Consider the following 19,346-nt stretch of genomic DNA (forward strand, 5'->3'; position numbering starts at 1 on the left):
GATTCCAAAAACAATACCAGGTGAGGGGCCGAAGATGTCAGACCGATCTAGAAAAATACGTTTGACGCCTTTTATTCTACCAGGACACATTATTGCCATATTCAAATAGCAGCATGCAGGTTTGCTACTTTGCACACATACACATGCTGCATCCCTAATATTCAATTTTTGGAAATCCGGAAATGTTAATCAAACCTTGTAGGCATGTTGACGGCAGGTAAACAGGTAGCTGAAACATCGTCAGGATCGAGTGCATTCACCACACTTCCCTCTTGCTCGACTCTCATGGAAACTATCAAATGTCTGTAAGGTTTAATCTCTTTGTACCAAATTCATGTTTCTTCTTCAAATCATTATATAAATTTGCTCAGGGTCAAGATCCTCTAAGTGAATAGATCTGAATTAGAACATCTTGTCAATTTTCTTGTTTAAAATCCGGAAATGTCTGTCTCCAACTTCATGCTGTTCTCCAGTAATGTCACACAGCACATCAACGGACGTTATCTTTACAAATGAATGCAGCTTCACCATGTAGCTGACACACAGCAGGCCCATAAGCCCCAGCAATAGATAATGCACCTATAAATGCGTGTTTATTTACTTATTTCTGATTTAAAAATACACAAATGTTTGTATGGGAATATGGATAAGCTTTGTCAGCTTTTCAGTGTTGAACTGATCGTGTGGACCTGCTTTCGTTCCTCTGTCCAGGTTTTATTGCAGCTGACATTAAGGGCACAGGAGCCTTCACACAGCTCTTCCTCATCACAGACTACCATGAGAATGGCTCTCTTTATGACTACCTGAAGTTCACCACCCTGGACACTCAGGCTTTGCTGAAGCTGGCCTATTCTGCAGCGTGTGGTCTGTGCCATCTCCACACCGAGATCTATGGCACACAAGGCAAACCAGCCATCGCTCACCGAGACCTGAAGAGCAAGAACATCCTCATTAAGAAGAACGGAACATGCTGCATCGCAGATCTGGGTCTGGCTGTTAAATACAACAGGTACACATGAAGGCACACTCTCTGAACATGTATACCTGTGTATATAGATGTATATATTTGGGCACACAGTGTCTTAGTGGTCAGCACATTTAACTAGTAGCTCTGGGCCTGGGCTTTTCGATTACCTGTGCAGCCGAAGAAACGTGCAGTTGAATGAGTGGCATCTCTAAATGGTTAGGAGTGGGTGAGAGGGATGGGGTGTGCGTAGAGGGAGAGTGAGTGAGAGGGCGAGGGGGTTGAGGGAGAGTGAGTGAGAGGGCGAGGGGGTTGAGGGAGAGTGAGTGAGAGGGCGAGGGGGTTGAGGGAGAGTGAGTGAGTGAGAGGGCGAGGGGGCTGAGGGAGAGTGAGTGAGAGGGCGAGGGGGCTGAGGGAGAGTGAGTGAGAGGGCGAGGGGGTTGAGGGAGAGTGAGTGAGAGGGCGAGGGGGTTGAGGGAGAGTGAGTGAGTGAGAGGGCGAGTGGGTTGAGGGAGAGTGAGTGAGAGGGCGAGGGGGTTGAGGGAGAGTGAGTGAGTGAGAGGGCGAGGGGGCTGAGGGAGAGTGAGTGAGTGAGAGGGCGAGGGGGCTGAGGGAGAGTGTGTGAGTGAGAGGGAGAGTGAGTGAGAGGGCGAGGGGGTTGAGGGAGAGTGAGTGAGAGGGCGAGGGGGTTGAGGGAGAGTGAGTGAGTGAGAGGGCGAGGGGGTTGAGGGAGAGTGAGTGAGAGGGCGAGGGGGTTGAGGGAGAGTGAGTGAGTGAGTGAGAGGGCGAGGGGGTTGAGGGAGAGTGAGTGAGAGGGCGAGGGGGTTGAGGGAGAGTGAGTGAGAGGGCGAGGGGGTTGAGGGAGAGGGTGGGCGTGTGTGTGTGCTAGAGGGCGCGAGAGGGCTGTCACCACATCTCATGCCTTGTGCTCTTAGTCTCCTGGGATAGACTCCAGGCTCCTGTGTAGGATAAGCAGTAAAGAAGATGGATGGATTTTAGTTTGTATAATATAAAGCCTTTCTCAGCCTTTCAGATGCCAGAATGCACATTTATCCAAACTCCCTTGCTTTGTTTTAATCAGTGACACTAACGAGGTGGATGTCCCTCTGAGTACTCGGATGGGAACACGGAGGTATATGGCCCCTGAGGTTTTGGATGAGACGATGAATAAGAATCAGTTCCAGGCCTACATCATGGCAGACATCTACAGTTATGGTCTTGTGGTTTGGGAGATGGCGCGGCGGTGTGTGACAGGAGGTCTGTTAAAATTTGCAATTATTTTAATATCTGTAACATTCCTTATACATGTTAATGACTGATCCTGATTAAAGATCAGCCGCATTCGTGTTCTGTTGTTTGTGCAGGTATTGTGGAAGAGTACCAGTTACCGTACTGGGATGCAGTTCCTTCAGATCCGTCTTATGAGGACATGAGGGAAGTGGTTTGTGTAAAGGGCACACGTCCTACAGTCTCCAATCGCTGGAACAGTGACGAGGTAGTACTTCTTCATAGTTCTTGGGCATAGGTTTAGATAATGTGCCTTTCTGGCTAGTTTATTAGGATCCTAAGGATTTGCTGACATGATCCTGCTTACAGAATGTATTTTTACCCCCTTCCTTTTCCCTACAGTGTCTCAGAGCCATGCTGAAACTGATGTCCGAGTGCTGGGCTCATAACCCGGCCTCTCGCCTCACTGCTCTGAGAATAAAGAAAACACTTGCCAAAATGGTGGAATCGCAAGACATCAAAATATGAGAATGCATCACTGCACATTTTACACTGCATGCTTCAGAGCAGAGTGGAAATTTGAACTCCTTCGAAACAAGAATTGTATCCCGAGTTCCCAAGCATACGTGTGAAGCAGAGTGCTACAGAACAGAGCACTTCTCCTTCACTGAAATCCCACAGTGTCCCTGTAGCACCCTCTGCTGGATCGGGAGTGCCATGTCACCACCACAAAGAACTTCAGCCAGACCTTGTGGTGGCCTTTTTGTCCTGTACCTACACACTAACTCTAAAGTAGAGTGATCGAGCTGTATCCCTACTTCAACCGTCCATGATTTATTTTTTACTTTAGTCACTCTATTGGGAGAGATCTGCCAAATAAATTGCTTTCCATGAAAGCTGCGTGTCGTGATTCGAATGGCAGAACGTGCGACGGAGTGGAAAACCCTGACGTACAGGAACGTTTTGAAGAAGGCCGATTCATTCTCTGTACAGTATTGTTCTTCCATCCCTCAGCAGCCAGCGAGACGGATGCACCAAACCCGGAGGTATTCTTCAGCGTGGAACTCGAACATGACTATGTGTAACACCGACTGTGTGCAGCACACAGATACAGGTGCAAAGGAAAGCGCATCGTTATTTTAAATGATCTCTCGTTATTATAAATAAGTAAATATTATTCATCAATAATGTCACTGATATTTAAAAAAATACTCGAAGAATTTCTTACACATTATCTATTTAAAAAAACAAAACAAAACACCAATCTCCAGTTGATATTTGTAATGTAATTCATGATGATGGCAGTACAGAGGCAATGGATATGCATGATTTCTGTACAGGATTAGAAACAGCCTTGTACGCAGGCTTTAACAATGTCCTCCCAGGTCTTCCACACCAGAGGACTGTTAGTTATGTATGCTGTCTGAATAACAAGCATGGTTTGGTTGACTGTCATGTAGTGCCACGTAGCCTCGCTTCATCCTCCATCTTACATTTTCCATTCACTTTTCATCATCTGGCTGTCACTTTAATCCAAAGTGTCCTGCAGTCGAGACGGAGTACAACCGAGCAGTTTGAGCTAAGGGCCTTGTTCACGGCCCCAACAGTGGCAGCCTTCAGTCGTCATCTGAGCTAGAGCCTAATCACTACACCATCAAGGCAGTAAATCACATGAACTACATGCCACATTGGATTCATTGGAGTTTACTTTTTAAGAATTTTGGGTAATGTGACTGATTACATATAGAATCTCAAAAATATCAGATGGGAATAAAGAATACAACTGCATGTGCTATTTATTCTCATGTCATGTTGAATGACCTAGTTTGGGGGGGGGGGGGTCAGGGGACGTACTCCTTATTATTACAGAACAGCTTAACATTAGCTTAATATCCTGTTATTGGTGTACAGCTAAAAAAAAAAAAAAAAAAATCATAATTTCTGTACCAGAATTCATCTTTTTTTTACTGCTTAAAAAAACTTTAATTAAAAAAAAATGTTCCAGAAAATATACCAAGTATATTAATTGGAGTAGTCACATGAATTCAGCTTAAAAAAATGAAACTGCTTATTGACGGCGTGCCTATATTTAGCCTGGATAATTGAATTGAAGTAACTATCGATTTTAAATGATTTATTTAGTTATTCCTGCCAAAGGAACATCTGAGACCGGAACGTACTTTTTGGGAATGAATTTTGCATTCAATGTCCAGACCTTCAAAGTACAGCGTTTCCACACCGCAGTGTCCATGTGTTAATGTACATCAGAGCTTGTTTTGTTTAATCACGAACACTCCACATCTGTGCACTCCCGATCGGTTCATCAATGCATGACCTTTACCTTGTTCTTGATTAAGTAAATGTGTTGTAGCCAGTAGACGTTCATGTGTATCAGGAATTGACTACAGAATTTATCATTGTCTTATATGTCCAATGTTCAAAAGAAGCTTGTGTAGAAAGTTTTTTTTGTTGTTGTTTATTTTGTATAGCATCTGGGTTAAAGAAAGGTGCCTTATGTTTACCAAGAAAAGCTGTTCTGTACACACAATTTGTCCAATGTATCAATTTTAAAGTAAATTACAATATTTTAGTATGCAACCCTTTGTAATTCTTTTTGTAAAGTGCAACATAAGGTAAGAGAAGTGTGGTCTGTTATTTAGATCATGCCTGAGTCTAGACAAATGTTAGGTTTCTTTTCCCATATATATATATGTCGCCTAAATATTATTGATGTTGAATGCAGAACGTGTCCCAGGACCACCATAAGACTTGATCAGAGCTGTTAAAAAGTGCCCTTTTTAACGTGTCTATTCAAACCTAGCTAGTAAAATACATTGTTTTGAAATGCTAATCTCGTGGTTAGAAATAATATTTAAATATTAATTGTGCTATAAGAGATTTATCAACCCATAGAGAATGTTTAGAAATTAATTAAAAATAGTGGTAGATAATATTAAACCTTTTTTGTGGAAAAACTGCTTCACACACAGTCATTGGTGAGCTCTTCATTACGTTTCTGTATAAAATAAATACAGAAAAAAGGTTTAAATGTCTATCATAATCTGATCTCCACTGACTTGGTAATAAAGACAGAGTTGTTCTTTACATTGAGCCTTTCCCTTCTTCAGGGAAAGTTTCAGCAACCTGGACAAGAAGCATTTCATTTATTTGAAGCATCATGACTGATTTGTAGCAACACACCAAGGTTAAACAGTGAGACCTGTACATGTTTTTGTAGTTTACAAAATGACCACCAGGGGGCACAAATACAAACCTTAAAACAAAAATACTGAAACATGATCTTTGGCAGTTTTGGAGGAAACCAGGCAGTATCTATGTTTTGTTCTATTATTTTTTTAGTCATTATTTAGTGTTGAACAGAATAATCCCTGAGATGCTCTTTTACCCTTCTTTTGCTTCACAAGCTTCACAAGGAGGCACACTTACCCCAGAAGCCTTACCTCCTCCTGTCCCAGACTGGGAGATGCTAAAGGTATGATACTATACTTCACTTGGGATAGAAATGATCCAGTCTAATGTCAGGTAGATGCTAGCGTGAGCTACATAACATGCTCATGATAATGACAATTAAAGCATGTTTTAGAAACATCTTGCTGCCTCTGGGACTTGTGCTGTAATTGACACCAATGATGAAAGTCATGAAATATATAAGATTTTTACTGCTGAGCGATATGGCAAAATTATATTGCGAGACTATAAATAAGCATGAGAAACAAAGAAATTTCTAATCAACACTTTTTTTTAAAAAGAACTTAAACAGTTGGTAGAAACAGAATATAATATATAAACAGATACATGTTAGAGTAGCCATAGATAGATACACTGGAAAAAATGCTTCATGTTTATATGTTGTGATATTGTTAGAATATCGTGCCATCCAGCCCTAGTGGTCTTTAATTTCATTGAAAGACATCATAGCATTAAACTAGCATATACTGTAGTGTTAGTCTTCCGTTAAACATTCTTTGTTCCAAACTTGGGAAAAACTCACAATTTTGAAATAAATACAAATCTGCAGCTTGCATTATGCAAATCTGTCAAAAGATCATTAGGATTCTTACTACGATTCTATGCATTAAGGGTTTTTTTTGGTTGATGTCTCCCTTGAAAATGCCTTTGAAGGTAGAATTGGATCCTTCCAAGTAGAATATTTTTACAAAAAGTAAGAACCCTCAAAAGGATTTTTCCCAAAGAATATGTACTATTTAAACTAGTCTTAGTGGTATATAACTGCTTGTTTTTCTGTCCTCCTGTTAGTTTTGGAGTGTAAGGAAGCTTGCAAATAGCCCACTGTCAAAGAGTTCCCCTTAATGATTTTCTGATGATCTAACAGATCACCACAGTGTGTGCTGTGTTAATAGTCACCAGGATTGGTCTTTTTCCCAATGTGTCTTTTACTGTGCCTGCTGCTTGACTCTCCATTTTTCCTTATATTTTGTCCCTTCTTTCTCTTTCTCTCTTTTGTCCTGATCATGGTCTGCAGCTGGTCCAAGTTCACACCGTCGGAGGAGCTAGCCAGCAGTTCTGTATATTGAAATAAATTCTGGAAAGTTCTCAAATGATCCTCCAGTGTTTGTTGCAAGGTTATAACATCTTTCTGCAGTTCCACTACAGAACCACTGGAGGCAGCAGTGCAGTTGCATGGCTTCAGTTCCAGCACATTGAGTCTGTTAGCGAGCTGTTCCACCTCCCTCCCAAGGCTCCAGAAGTCACTAACTGAGTAGTCCTCATCGTCCTCCTTTTCGGAAATGTCTGGTGAAGTGTCTTCAGCATTACTTCCCTGGTCTTTTGTGAGGCTCCATTCTGTAAATGCAACTGGGTCATCGTTGGTCATTTGGACTTTCTCACTACTGCTATTCCTTAGAGAGGACAAGCTATTCTCATGACTGTCAATCTTTTCCTGCATCAGACGCATTTTCTGGAGCAGTTCAGGAATTGAAATCTCCTTCTGCTGGATGTTGGACCAGTCTGAGACCTCTATGACTTCATCTCCCAAAATCATCTCAAGAACTTCAGAATGGCGGATGGCATCCTTGAGTAAAGAAGAGAATGATGCAGAGAGACGTCTGACTTCTGCTTCTTTAGCAACAAATTGGTCTTTAAGCCCAATAATCTCCTTTTGGCTGTCCAGGAGTGCAGTTTTTAACTGATCCAAGTTGTCATTAAGAGTCTTTCGTTTGACTTGTTCAAATGCTAGTGATTCTCTCACACTCCACAAGCCTTGATGGAGATCTTCAACTTCTGGGGTCCACTGGCTAAGTCCTCTCTTTGCCTCAACATCCTCCAGGGCATACCGGTTCTCTTTGACAATGTTCGTAACATTAGCCACTTCAGATTCCAACCTAGCCAGTGAGTCACTGATTTCTTTACAGCTGCAAATCTCACCTGCTGTGGAATGCTCATTATTTTGGAGATGCTGATAAATATTGTCCACATCAAGTTGAGTCTCTCGCAATTCTCTCTCTTGGTTACTGTGATTAGAAGCTAGTTCATTAACAGTTTTCAGCGTAGCCACTCTAGCCGCCTCCACTTCAAGCCCAATCTGCGCCAAATGAACCTCTGTGTTGTGGCTGACATACTCCAGTCTTTCACTCAAGTTCCTCAAGCCATGGTCCAGCTTCTGTACAATATTAATCAAATGTTTGGAGTTTTCAATTAGTGGACTGAGCTCCATTGTGTTATTCAGCACTTTCATGTCCAGACTACTGATGGCCTCCCAAACACTGGTCTCCAGTGGTGATTGGCTTTCACTGGCAGCATCTGAGAGACTGTGTTCTCCCTGTGTTGTCTCCTGCAGCCTTTCATAATCAAGTCGAATTTCCTCCATGGACTTATTCAGAGACTGTAAGTTCACCTAAATGGCATGACGACAAACAAATGGAAACTCTAAATACACTCTAATATTTTTGAGTTTTCATTGATACTGTTCTAAAGGCTATTTAATATTGGGTAATAAAGCGTTACCTGTATTTCCTCATGACTCGTGTCGATATAGTTTTCCATTTTGTCTTTTAGACCGGTCATGTTATGAAGATGATGTTCTTGTTGCATGTGTAGTTTTTGTTCTATCTCTTTTTGTCGTGAGTCCAACTCTGTCCATATTTGCTGCATCTGTTCAAAGCTCTCCTCCAAGTGTTTCTCACATTTTGCTTCATGGGCATGTCTAGTTTTGGACATGTTCTCTTGCTCATGCCTTAGTTTCGTCAGATCTATGGACAGATCTTCCATCTCTCTGGACAAATTCTCTAAAGTACTATTAAAGCCATCCAGCACTGGTTGAAGTTGGGCCATTACTGCTGCAAATATTTGTTGAAATGCCAAGAGGTTGCTGGAATCCATGAAGGGTAGAGAAGAAGAAGAAGGAGGAGGAGGAGGAGGGATATCTCCACCACTGCCTAAAACAAAACACTGATATTAGTAACCTTAAATATTTCACCTCAGGCATGTCAGTATCTGCTCTGAACCTTTATTACCAGAGTTGTTCATGCTGTCAAAAATAGCCATCAACTCTTTCTTCCTTTTAAAAAAAAGAATAGGTTTCAATAAAAGATTATATTGTTCTGGATTGATTGTTTTCTGACGTCTTCAAGGAATGCAATGTATTCCTGAACATTCCTCCTTTATTCTTAGCAGAAGTATTCTCATGAAGCCATAAACCTATCTCTTTAGTCAGGCGTACACTTAATACTTCCCATAATATTGTGCTCTCATACATCTGACCAAATGCACATTATCATCTAGTGCTTGCTAATATTATGAACAGCAGCTACGTTAATCCCTCTACCCTCTACACTGCTTCTCTCTTTCTACCCATCCCGAGGCATCCAGAAATTGTACCAGCTCCTATTGTATTCCGTGCCATGAAGATTTTGGACTTCCACTGGATGACGCTGACTCTGACGCTGAGAATCCTGAGGCATCTAGAGATTTACCAGCTCCGGTTAGACTCTGCTATACTAAAGAGGAGACGTGAACTCCATGTGAACTCCATTTTTCCTTGGCACTGCTGCTTGAGTCACCTCAGACTTGCTCATTGGTGATAAATACATACACATTTAAATAGATATCTAATCTTAATCTTTATATTATTCTTTATAATAACATTTTGTTCTATGTTTATGTTCTGTAAAGCTGCTTTGAGACAATGTCAATTATAAAAAGCTCTATACAAATAAATTTAAATTGAATTGAATATTTTACCCTGAGACAGGAGGAACAATATCAGATTGCTGAACAGGATTATCCCCATCCCTACTACCTACAGCTGAGTTCTTATCTACTACAACTATCTTAATAATATACATTTGGTAATAACTTGCTCTGGTTTAGCAATCCCAGCTTCCTTCAATCACTCATCTTCAGCCTGGGTCATGGTAGATCTGCAGCCTATCCCAGGACATCCTAAAGTTCAGTGCAAAATCTTTCACTCCTTCATTTTCTGGGTCAGAACAAGAAAATGCAACTCTAAAATTAAATATGAGTGTATCCTGCAACAAGAGACTACCTTAACACATTAAGGAGCAGAAAAATTGTCTGTAAAAAAAAAAAACAAAAATCAGAAATCACTGTTTTTCTTTTTGATCTCATCATCTTTCAGAACCTGATTTAAAGAAGGTTGTGTATAGTGACATACATATGAATACTGAGAGGAATGAGATTTTGCTTAGAGGATATAACCAATGTATGATATGATCATGTAATGACTTTGATGGCTGAACAGTAAAGTTAAGTATAGTAATAAGGATAGCGATAACTCAAATCTAATTGGGGTTACATGATAGAGATGTTTTTAAAGCTTACCTGGAAATGTTATTTTTTATAATTGTTGTATTAACAGTTTTAAGTAAAAATCTTTCACATTGTTTGAAACGTCAATGGGAATATTAAGCATCAGGTTTGTTTTCCCCTTCTACAATATTCCCTGTTCTCAGAAGAGCAGTACACCCTCAATTTCCTGTCTGAAGTCAATTAAAGTCCATCAAAGAGCCAGACACATTTAGGGAATTTATTATTATATTTATGTGTTACAGAATCAGGCGTCATTGAAAGAAGCAAACAAGGACTGCAAATAATCACTGTGTGAGTGATTATGGGTTATGAGCCAGAAGTGAGGTCATTTAGTCCCAGACCAGAGTACTGAGAATACTTGCCAGAGTCAGAGTCATCAGGCTGTGAAGCATCTGTTGGAGCTGGTGGGTGTTCTTGACTAGACTGAATTTCTCCCATCAGAGTTACTGTGGATGACAGAGAAGTTGCACATGGGCTTAATGAAATATAATCTAAATAAAATATAAAGAATTAATTAAAGCTTTAAAAAAAAGTCAGTGAGGCTGCAGGTTATCATCCAACAGAACCCACAAGTCATTCCACTTGTTTAAACAATCAGTGTTGTTCTTTATACTATGAGATTGGATGGGTTATGAAAACGTAACTGCATTCTGGTCCTTTCCCAGTAAAATTCAGACCTCTGACATAAACCACATTGTTCCTTAGCCCCATTGTACACCAGTGCTAATTAACGTGGCCTTTTACATCAAATGTGTGCAATGAAATGCATATTTAATGGCCTGGGTTCTATTTCTGCTGCTTGCTACACAGGGTACATAAATAATTTCTAACTGAAAACTACACTACTCAGGCTATATTCTGCAGTCTATGCCTATAATCTAAACATATCTGGTTATATTTTAGCCAGTAGTGCTACTGAAATAAAAATGTAGACTATGTCATGGTTGTAACTGGCACCAAACAATTACTTGTTTGCATACAGCGTTAAGGTATGTTTTAGAATCTCGTGCAGAAAAATCACATAAGTGAAGCTCCACACTCCCCGCCATTGTCTGGTAGGTACCTTCGGACTACCGTTCGGAAGGTTGTGAGTTTGAATCCCAGGTCTTCCAAGCTGCCACGCTGGGCCCTTAACCCTCAATTTCTCAGTTGCATTAAATAAAAAGAGGGATAAAATGTAAGTCACTCTGGATAAGGGTGTCTGCCAAATGCCATACAGGTAGTTGGGAGTTAGTCATTACTTAATGTGGATAAAATGTGTTTACCTGTCTCCTGACAGTTGTTACCTCCGTGGCCTGGGCAGCACTTCCATTGCAGGGCAGTAATACTTTTCTGCTTCTGTCTGTATGTAGGCTGTGAGAGCTGATGCCTAAACATCAGCATACAGTTAAAGCCAAAAATTGTTTTTAAATTCCCTCTGATGTGAACAAAATAGATGCCCTAACTAACATACCAAACTGCATTTATGGTAATAAGAAAAACTGAGATTGAATGCCTTTAACCTCTGGACACCAATTAAGCCTTGTGCATTAAACATGAGGCATTTATTTATGAATTAACTCACATAGGTTTTTGGCAGTCAGGGTCACCATTACTGCAGGGGTTGACTGACTTCACTACATCCTCCTCAGCACCATTGAGCTCTTCCATGTTTATCAAACGATGATGAATAAATGCACACCAGTTTCTGGATGTAGACAGAGAGCACCACAAAAGGAAAGGAAACAAAAAGGAAGGAAATCTAGGTTTAAATCATACACAATACGTAAGATGAGAGCTGAGATAAGACAAGCTGTGAGCGAGGATGAATAGATGCATTAGAGGTTCTTTTTTCTTTCTTTTGGCTCTTTTAAGTTCTGAGACTGATAGTGTGACTTTCAAAATCTAAAAATAAGGGTTCTTTATTCTATACCAACATGTATATTAGCGATAAGATTAATGTTAGGACCGTTTACTAGATCATTCATTCATTCATTTTCTACCGCTTATCTGAACTACCTCGGGTCACGGGGAGCCTGTGCCTATCTCAGGCGTCATCGGGCATCAAGGCAGGATACACCCTGGATGGAGTGCCAACTCCTCGCAGGGCACACACACACTCTCATTCACTCACGCAATCACACACTACAGACAATTTTCCAGAGATGCCAATCAACCTACCATGCATGTCTTTGGACCGGGGGAGGAAACCGGAGTACCCGGAGGAAACCCCCGAGGCACGGGGAGAACATGCAAACTCCACACACACAAGGCGGTGGTGGGACTCGAACCTCCATCCCTGGAGGTGTGAGGCGAACGTGCTAACCACTAAGCCACCGTGCCCCCCTTTACTAGATCAGTAAAGCTGAATTTTTGATACCAATATTTATGATGATATTTAAATATTAATTCCTATTGACTATGAATTACTTCCTTTTTTAAAGCACCAGTTAGCAGAAACTTCTCGTGTCTACAGTGGTATAATGAATTGCTTTTACACATGCATGGCTTAAAATGGTTTTGCTTATCATCTATCATTATCATATTATCATGTGGCCGAACTGTCCTGTTTCTTGTGTGCTATATACTTTTATCTAGTACTGTTTACTCATGCTTCCATATCTCTCATCTCGTCTCTCTTTAATCTTTAGTCCTTCTTTCATCCCTCTTAGCTTTTATCAATTATTCTCTCTTTAAACACCACATTATTTATCTCTGAACCTCATTTTTGGTTCATGTCTGCACACATACACCGATTCATGATGGTCCTGACTCAAATACCCAGATTTCTTCTACCTGCTGATGATAGAGTTATACTGAGTGACCCAGTGCAGAGCATGTCCTGTGATCATATTTTTATTCACTGTGTGTGTGCTTTAAACGATAATATTGAACATATCAAATTAAGTCCTCAAATGAAAATACATATTCTTTCAACCTCATTTAAATTGAATTATAGCTTTCCACATTTCATTAACTTTGTTTTTGTAGCATCAGCAGCATCAAATATATTTATTTTTGACAGTACTTGGGCACACGTTTTTGCTATTTAATATACTTTTAGTGCATAGAATCACTATGAATTTATGTCCATAATATCTGTTGACTTCATATTTATAAATAAAAATGCCAGAATCGAATATAATAAAATAGAATTGAACTGAACATAAACGCAGATATGTTTAGCAAATGTAATCGATACAGTCTGAAGACCGTATACAATATTTATAATTATCTATTAGGAATATCTGTACACTTAATCAATCATGCAGTTATCTAATCAGCCACTCATATGGCAGCAGTGCAAGACATTATATCATGCATATTCCGTACAGCACCTTTGGGTAATGTTCGTGTCATCATTAGATTAGGGAAAAATCTCATTCATTTTCAATGTGGCATGATTGTCAGTCTCTAGAGTTTATTCAGTTGGTGAAAGACTGGCTAGAGCTAACAGAAAGGCTACCATGTCTTAGGTAAACACTCTGTATAACTGTGGTGAGGAGAAAAGCATCTCAGGATACACAACATGGCAAACCTTGAAGCAGGTGGGCTAGAACAGCAGAAGACCATGTTGGGAACCAAAGTTAAGAACAGCTGAGGCTTCAGTGGGCACAAACTGCCCAAAACCTTACAGTTGAAGACTGAAAAAACCAGCTTGGTCTGCTGAGTCTCAATTTTTTGCACAGATGGTAGGCTGAAATTTTGGCTCTACAAACAAGAATTCATGAACCCAACCTGCTCTGTGTGAACAGTCCATGCTGATAGAGATGGCGTAATGGCGTGGGAAATGTTTTTGCCTGTTAATGCCGATAAATCATACCTTGAATGTCACTGACTATTTGAGTATTGTTGGTGACCATGTGAATCCCTTTATGGCCAAAATTTGCACATCTTCTACTGGCTAATTACAGCATGATAATGCACCATGTCACAAAGCCAAATTCATCTCAAACTGGTTTCATTAACATGATTGAGTTTCGTACTCTTCAGTGACCTTCCCAGTCACCAGATCTTTGGGATGTGGGAGAATTGGAGACAATGCACCTGAAAAATTGACAACATGAACCAGAATTTCTAATTCATGTTTCCAACATGTCATGAAGTATTGAGGTTGTTTTGTGAGCAAATGGAGTCCCTAACCAATATTAGTATAGTGTTCTTATTTAAGTGCTCCGTGAGTATGTGTGTATGTGAATAAGTGCTGCATGGTAAATGTTATTGTGCAAATTAAACCTTGTGTCTAAATATAAACTTTTTTACTAACCAGTAATAATCATGGCGAAGGTAATGCGCCTTCTTAACATTTTTCAGACCTTAAACATCTCTGGCAAAACAGGTGGTTCAGTTATATGCAGATATAAGTTCACTATTTTCACTACTGTCCCTGGATATGTGCATAATGCAAGATTTCACATGGACTCAGATTTCACACTCTAAGTCTCTAATTATTATAGAAAAGGAAAGTAAGCAAAGAAGTCAACAGGATAAAAGCAGGATTGACAGTTAATAAGAAATTAATTGCACCCCAATCATGTCTTTTCCTACATTACATGCAAAATTTCTGTGCTAAACGGATATTTGTCCTGAAAGTATATTAAATAACATAATCAAAAGTGTATAAATACTTACATTCCTTCAATGTATAATGGGCAATTTGGGAGAATGTAAGATGCAAGTGCCTAAAATCTAACATAACATACCTGTAAAACCCAATTAATTATTATATTATATAATAATTTGACTTCACAAACCACTGTGAATTCTTTAAGGATTCATTTATATAATTTATTCCTTGGGAACCAAAACTGTACCCCCACAGTCACACGTTTTTCTGAACGATGGTCAGTCAAATTGAATATTTAAACTATAAAAATGGTGATAAGTAAACCAGGACAGATTACTTGTATTTTATTTACTCACTCACTCACTCACTCACTCACTCACTCATTTTCTACCGCTTATCTACCTCGCTTATCTTATCACTACCTCGGGTCACGGGGAGTCTGTGCCCCCGTTATCGGGCATCAAGGCAGGATACACTATGGACGGAGTGCCAACCCATCACATGGCACACACACTGTATTTTATTTAAATATGTGAAATAGTCAATAGTCAGGAAAATGTCCACCATAACAAACTGAGTCGTTCTACCTAGCCCTGAGATCTTTAGTTTGTTTTCCCATAAACAAACTGTAGCAGTTTTACTTAAAGAATTGAGGTCTCGTATGGTAGTTCTTTTTTTTTTTTACTTTTTTGCAAGCCTCATTGTATCGATCCAATCTTTGTTTACTTTTCCAGAGTGATGTTAAATCAGTGCTTACCCTCTGCGTGCAGGCTGGTGTGAACTCACTCTCAAGAAAGGCAATGGGCTCTGAGGTGTCTCCAGCTGAGTATCCAGTTGTCCAGATCTGCTGAGATGTCCAAGAGGTACCGGAATACCAGATGTACTAAAACTGCTCTTGAGTGCTGCCTTTTCTTCTTCCTCTACATCTGGATCCCTGACTCCAAGCTCACTTAAGCAGGATGAGCATAGCAGCATGGCCAGCAGCATGAGCACTGTGAGGTCCATCCTTCTGCCTCTTACTCGAAAACACACATGCAGCATCAGGAAAAAGGCACTAGAAATGTTTTTCAAGTTTGTGGTTTGCTTCTGAGAACAGCCTTGGACCTTTTTTTCCCTGTGTCTTTCTAGCTGTGTGCTCTTCTTTCTCAGACTTCACAAAACTTTCTTAGTCCCCACCCTCCCTGCGCCCACTTCCTGTCTATCTTTCTCTCACCCCCTCCTCTCCCTTGACAGTATCACGCCCTCAGACAATTGAAGGAAAGAAGCTGCCAGCTTCAAAGGGTTAAAGGTGCTGAGGCAATAAACCAGGTGTCAAATATATACTGGGCTTTGGTTGGTATGGCCACACACACACACACACACACACACACACACACACACACACACGTGCCATTTCTAACCTGAAGGAAAACAGTTTAAATTTGAACTGTTTTGCAAACTGCTATGGACTTTAGAGGTTTGTCTTTCAGAATAGATTTTCAGGTGTTTTTAAACATTGCAAAGTTAACCAGAGCAAAAGAGGTGAAAATTAACCATGACCAAAATTCTGGTTTTACGGCTGTGTCATCAATTAAAAATAAGCATGTTCACACACTGGAGGCCTTGTTCTCCGGGCTGACCCCAGACCCTTTTAGCAGACATCAACTGCTCTTTCTCAAACTGAGGAGACACCATCCCACCAGCGAAGCAGCTGTGCAGGGCTCGCCCTGTTTGGAATAACGACAGTCTCAGGGAGAAGGCTCCTATTGTGTGGATAAGTTGAAGAAAGGCAGGCTTCAGTGTAGCTCTGCAGTGTGGTGATTCTCAGAGCCACGGGTTCAGTGTCCGTCCGACCGATTTTATCGTGTGCGGCTCAGCTGTGACAACAAACACATGCTGTTGGCCTCAGACCCTGTCAAAACTTCACTGTTTCCTGCTCACTGATCAAGAGTTTCCTGTATGCTGAGCTGACCCTTAGTGACCTCACATTTCAGAACCACTGTGTCATCCCATTTTAGCCATTATTTGTGTTATATCCCTGGAATGGAAAAATTTATCACATTTTAAAAACGCCTTACCAGGTTTTTCTAAGCACTCACATGACCGTTTGGACTTGGGTTGTAACCAACTAACTAACATTAAATGGAATGAACTGAGAAAGGTTTTAAATGCAGCTACAATTGGTTTTCTTAACCACTTAAAAGGGAAACCTTTTTGGTAAAGATTAGACCTGTCCATCATGAATTAGATCTCAAGTCATGCAGCAAAATGTGTTTATGAGTGGAAGTTTATTCTTCAGATATGAAGCAATGTATTTCATTTATTTATCCTTAGTCACTGACTATATTTTGGGTAAGAAAATGCTAATCTCTGGGAATTAAACAGTCTATAGTGTTTACACAGAATGGTGCAGGGAAAAACATTAAGTGAGCAACAGTTCTGTGGTTTGAAATATCTTCTTGATGAATGAGATCAGAGGAGAATGACCAGATGATAGTTTAATAAGTAGCCATAAATGTAAAAAAAAATCATTCTTTACAACCATGGTGATCAGAAAATCATCTCAGAACACACAACACATCAAACATTGAGGCAGATGGGTTAGTAGTTTCTGAAATACTCAAACCAGAATATCTGGCACTGACAACCATGACACTCTTGAAGTCACAGAGATCACACTTCCTCCCCATTCTGATTTTTGTGGTGAAAAATAACTTGGCCTGCATCTGCATGAGTGTCTGATTTGTGCTGTTGCTACAATTAATTGCCAAATGACAAATTAGATAACCGCATAAATGAGAAGATGTACAGGTATTCCTATTGAATTGGATAGTGAGTCTATACAGAGAATAAGAAAGTTAGTAATCCCTGTCAAACATGTTCAGCTGCCATGTAACACTGCTTGAGTGTCTCATGTCTCAGAGGAAGCCCTTGATCAACTTCACACTTTCAGACTTGTAACTGTTATGCAATAGGAAAGAAGCTATTTGGTGGGAATTGGCACCAACTAAATCAGACAAAAAAATGGAGAAAAACATTAATTATGGACATGTGAAAAGAATATGGTGCCTGCGGTTTGCTAGTCATTTTGTATCCTGCAGATTTTCCCCTGGGAACTGAGATCTCTGTTAAGAGAGTATAACTTGTGGTGACAGACTGACAGACAGAGAGAATATACAGTAGTGCAGTCATATTTCTTTCAGAACTCGTCCTGTAGAGACTTTGAGCCTATAATTGTCAATATTGCCATGTTAAATTGTGCGGCGTTGACTGGATTCAGTCCATTTTCTTTGTGAGCCTGAAACCATTCAAAGAGAAAGATAATCTGGCTACCCTTCAACTGGCTTCTTGCTTATTTCTCATAAATAATTATTAGAATTGATTTCAAAATATAGTCTCAAAATGGGTGAACTGAACCTCAAGTGACTCTTTGTTGCTGCAGATGATTTTGTGGACTGAAAAGTAAGCAATCATTTCTAGTGGTATTTCACTGTCTGATATAATGACCACTATTTCTCTTAAGCGGTTTCATATGGTAGCAATGAATTTACAACCCAGTCTAACGGCTAATCTATTGATTATTAATCTATTGATTTGACACAACAAATAGATGGAAAAATGGCTTTTCTCAGAAAAGAACCCTACAGAATATAAAGCAATGAAAACAAGGATAAAATCTTCTGGTTAAATGTTGAGTAATGTAGTGCTTAAAGTTTAAAAATGAATAACAAATGAGCAAAAACAATGCTTCCGAGTGGCAGAAAGAAAAACGTGGTGCAGACACGAAAGATGCTTCCTATTGAAATACATTAGATCGAAAGTCATGCTGAGTGACACGAAAAAAATTTGAAATTCGTGTCCACGAACACGAATCAGTAGATTAAATTTCGTGACTGTCACGAACTGCCACGAGACTGGGTTGACGTGTAAATAAATAAATAAATAAATAAATAACCCCATTAAATAGCTAACAGTATGCCTGAAGTGTTGTATGCCATGATCTTTTCAAACAAAATGAGGGAGATTCCCCAAAAAGACGAGGCAGAGCTCCTTAACTGTGTTTAAGGAAAAAGGAAAGAGAAAAGAAAAGCAACTTTATGAAATTTAGACAAGTATTTACTTCACTATTTACTTTTGTTCAAGATTTCAATACCAAGTCCTTATGAAAAAAAAATTAAGAAAATATAAATATATATTTAATCAGTATATTTAATATGCCTGTCTGTATCAAGTTACAACGTATGCACTATTAACGTATCTCTTGTCTCTTAAGGACAAAAAAGTAAGTAAACAGTGTCATGTACAATATGGCTTACGTTTCACAATATGTTTAGTGAAAGCACTATCTAAGATCAATTTATTCAGATATAAAGCTGAAGGTAAATGTATTGCTAACTAAATGACATGGTATTTTGCTGCATGCAGCTGTGTCAGCAGTTTGTCTCATGTAACAGGGTGTTATGTCTGTGACGTGTTTGTAAGCCACTGGAAAAGGGAGTATAAACATGTTTCATGTTTTGTCTGCTTTACTTTGTGTGTTTGATGCCATGCTTTTTATATTGTGTCTGGAGGTAATGGTAGCCAGCTGGCCGACTGGAAGCCCAGCGTTGAGTCTGAAAAAGGAAAGAGAAAGATCCCATCTGCTGCCATCAGGGCTCATTCCATCTTACAGGCCTCAAGAGACTGCCTGTGTCTCCACCCTGTCTCTCTATTCCACCCACTCACATATCATGAACCAATCAGCTTTGAGCAAGAGGGTGGATGTTCATCAATATACAGCACACTGTGTAGTCATATCCTATTCTAAGATAAAAACAAACT

General features: G+C 39.9%; 2 protein-coding genes across 2 annotated transcripts in view; one reads left to right on the forward strand and one right to left on the reverse strand.

The window, feature by feature from the left end:
* The window catches only part of bmpr1ab (bone morphogenetic protein receptor, type IAb), a 32,158-nt gene extending 27,369 nt beyond the window's left edge, over positions 1-4,789 (forward strand). Inside the window, exons 10-13 of the mRNA XM_060895977.1 lie at positions 712-1,009; positions 2,046-2,221; positions 2,329-2,459; positions 2,594-4,789. Of these exons, the coding sequence (XP_060751960.1) occupies positions 712-1,009; positions 2,046-2,221; positions 2,329-2,459; positions 2,594-2,719 (731 nt within the window). The 3' untranslated portion in view covers positions 2,720-4,789. The remainder of the gene's footprint in view (positions 1-711; positions 1,010-2,045; positions 2,222-2,328; positions 2,460-2,593) is intronic.
* A 155-nt stretch (positions 4,790-4,944) lies between these two features.
* Positions 4,945-15,694, reverse strand: mmrn2b (multimerin 2b). The gene is made up of 6 exons (XM_060895963.1): positions 15,304-15,694; positions 11,565-11,687; positions 11,266-11,369; positions 10,359-10,446; positions 8,177-8,603; positions 4,945-8,066 (listed from the first exon to the last, which is right to left on the reverse strand). Exons 1-6 carry the CDS (start codon positions 15,585-15,587, stop codon positions 6,567-6,569), a joined length of 2,526 nt encoding a protein of 841 aa, XP_060751946.1. The 5' UTR covers positions 15,588-15,694; the 3' UTR covers positions 4,945-6,566.
* Positions 15,695-19,346: the final 3,652 nt, after the last annotated feature.

This window comes from Tachysurus vachellii, chromosome 2, assembly GCF_030014155.1.
Source record: "Tachysurus vachellii isolate PV-2020 chromosome 2, HZAU_Pvac_v1, whole genome shotgun sequence".
Lineage (NCBI taxonomy): Eukaryota > Metazoa > Chordata > Actinopteri > Siluriformes > Bagridae > Tachysurus > Tachysurus vachellii.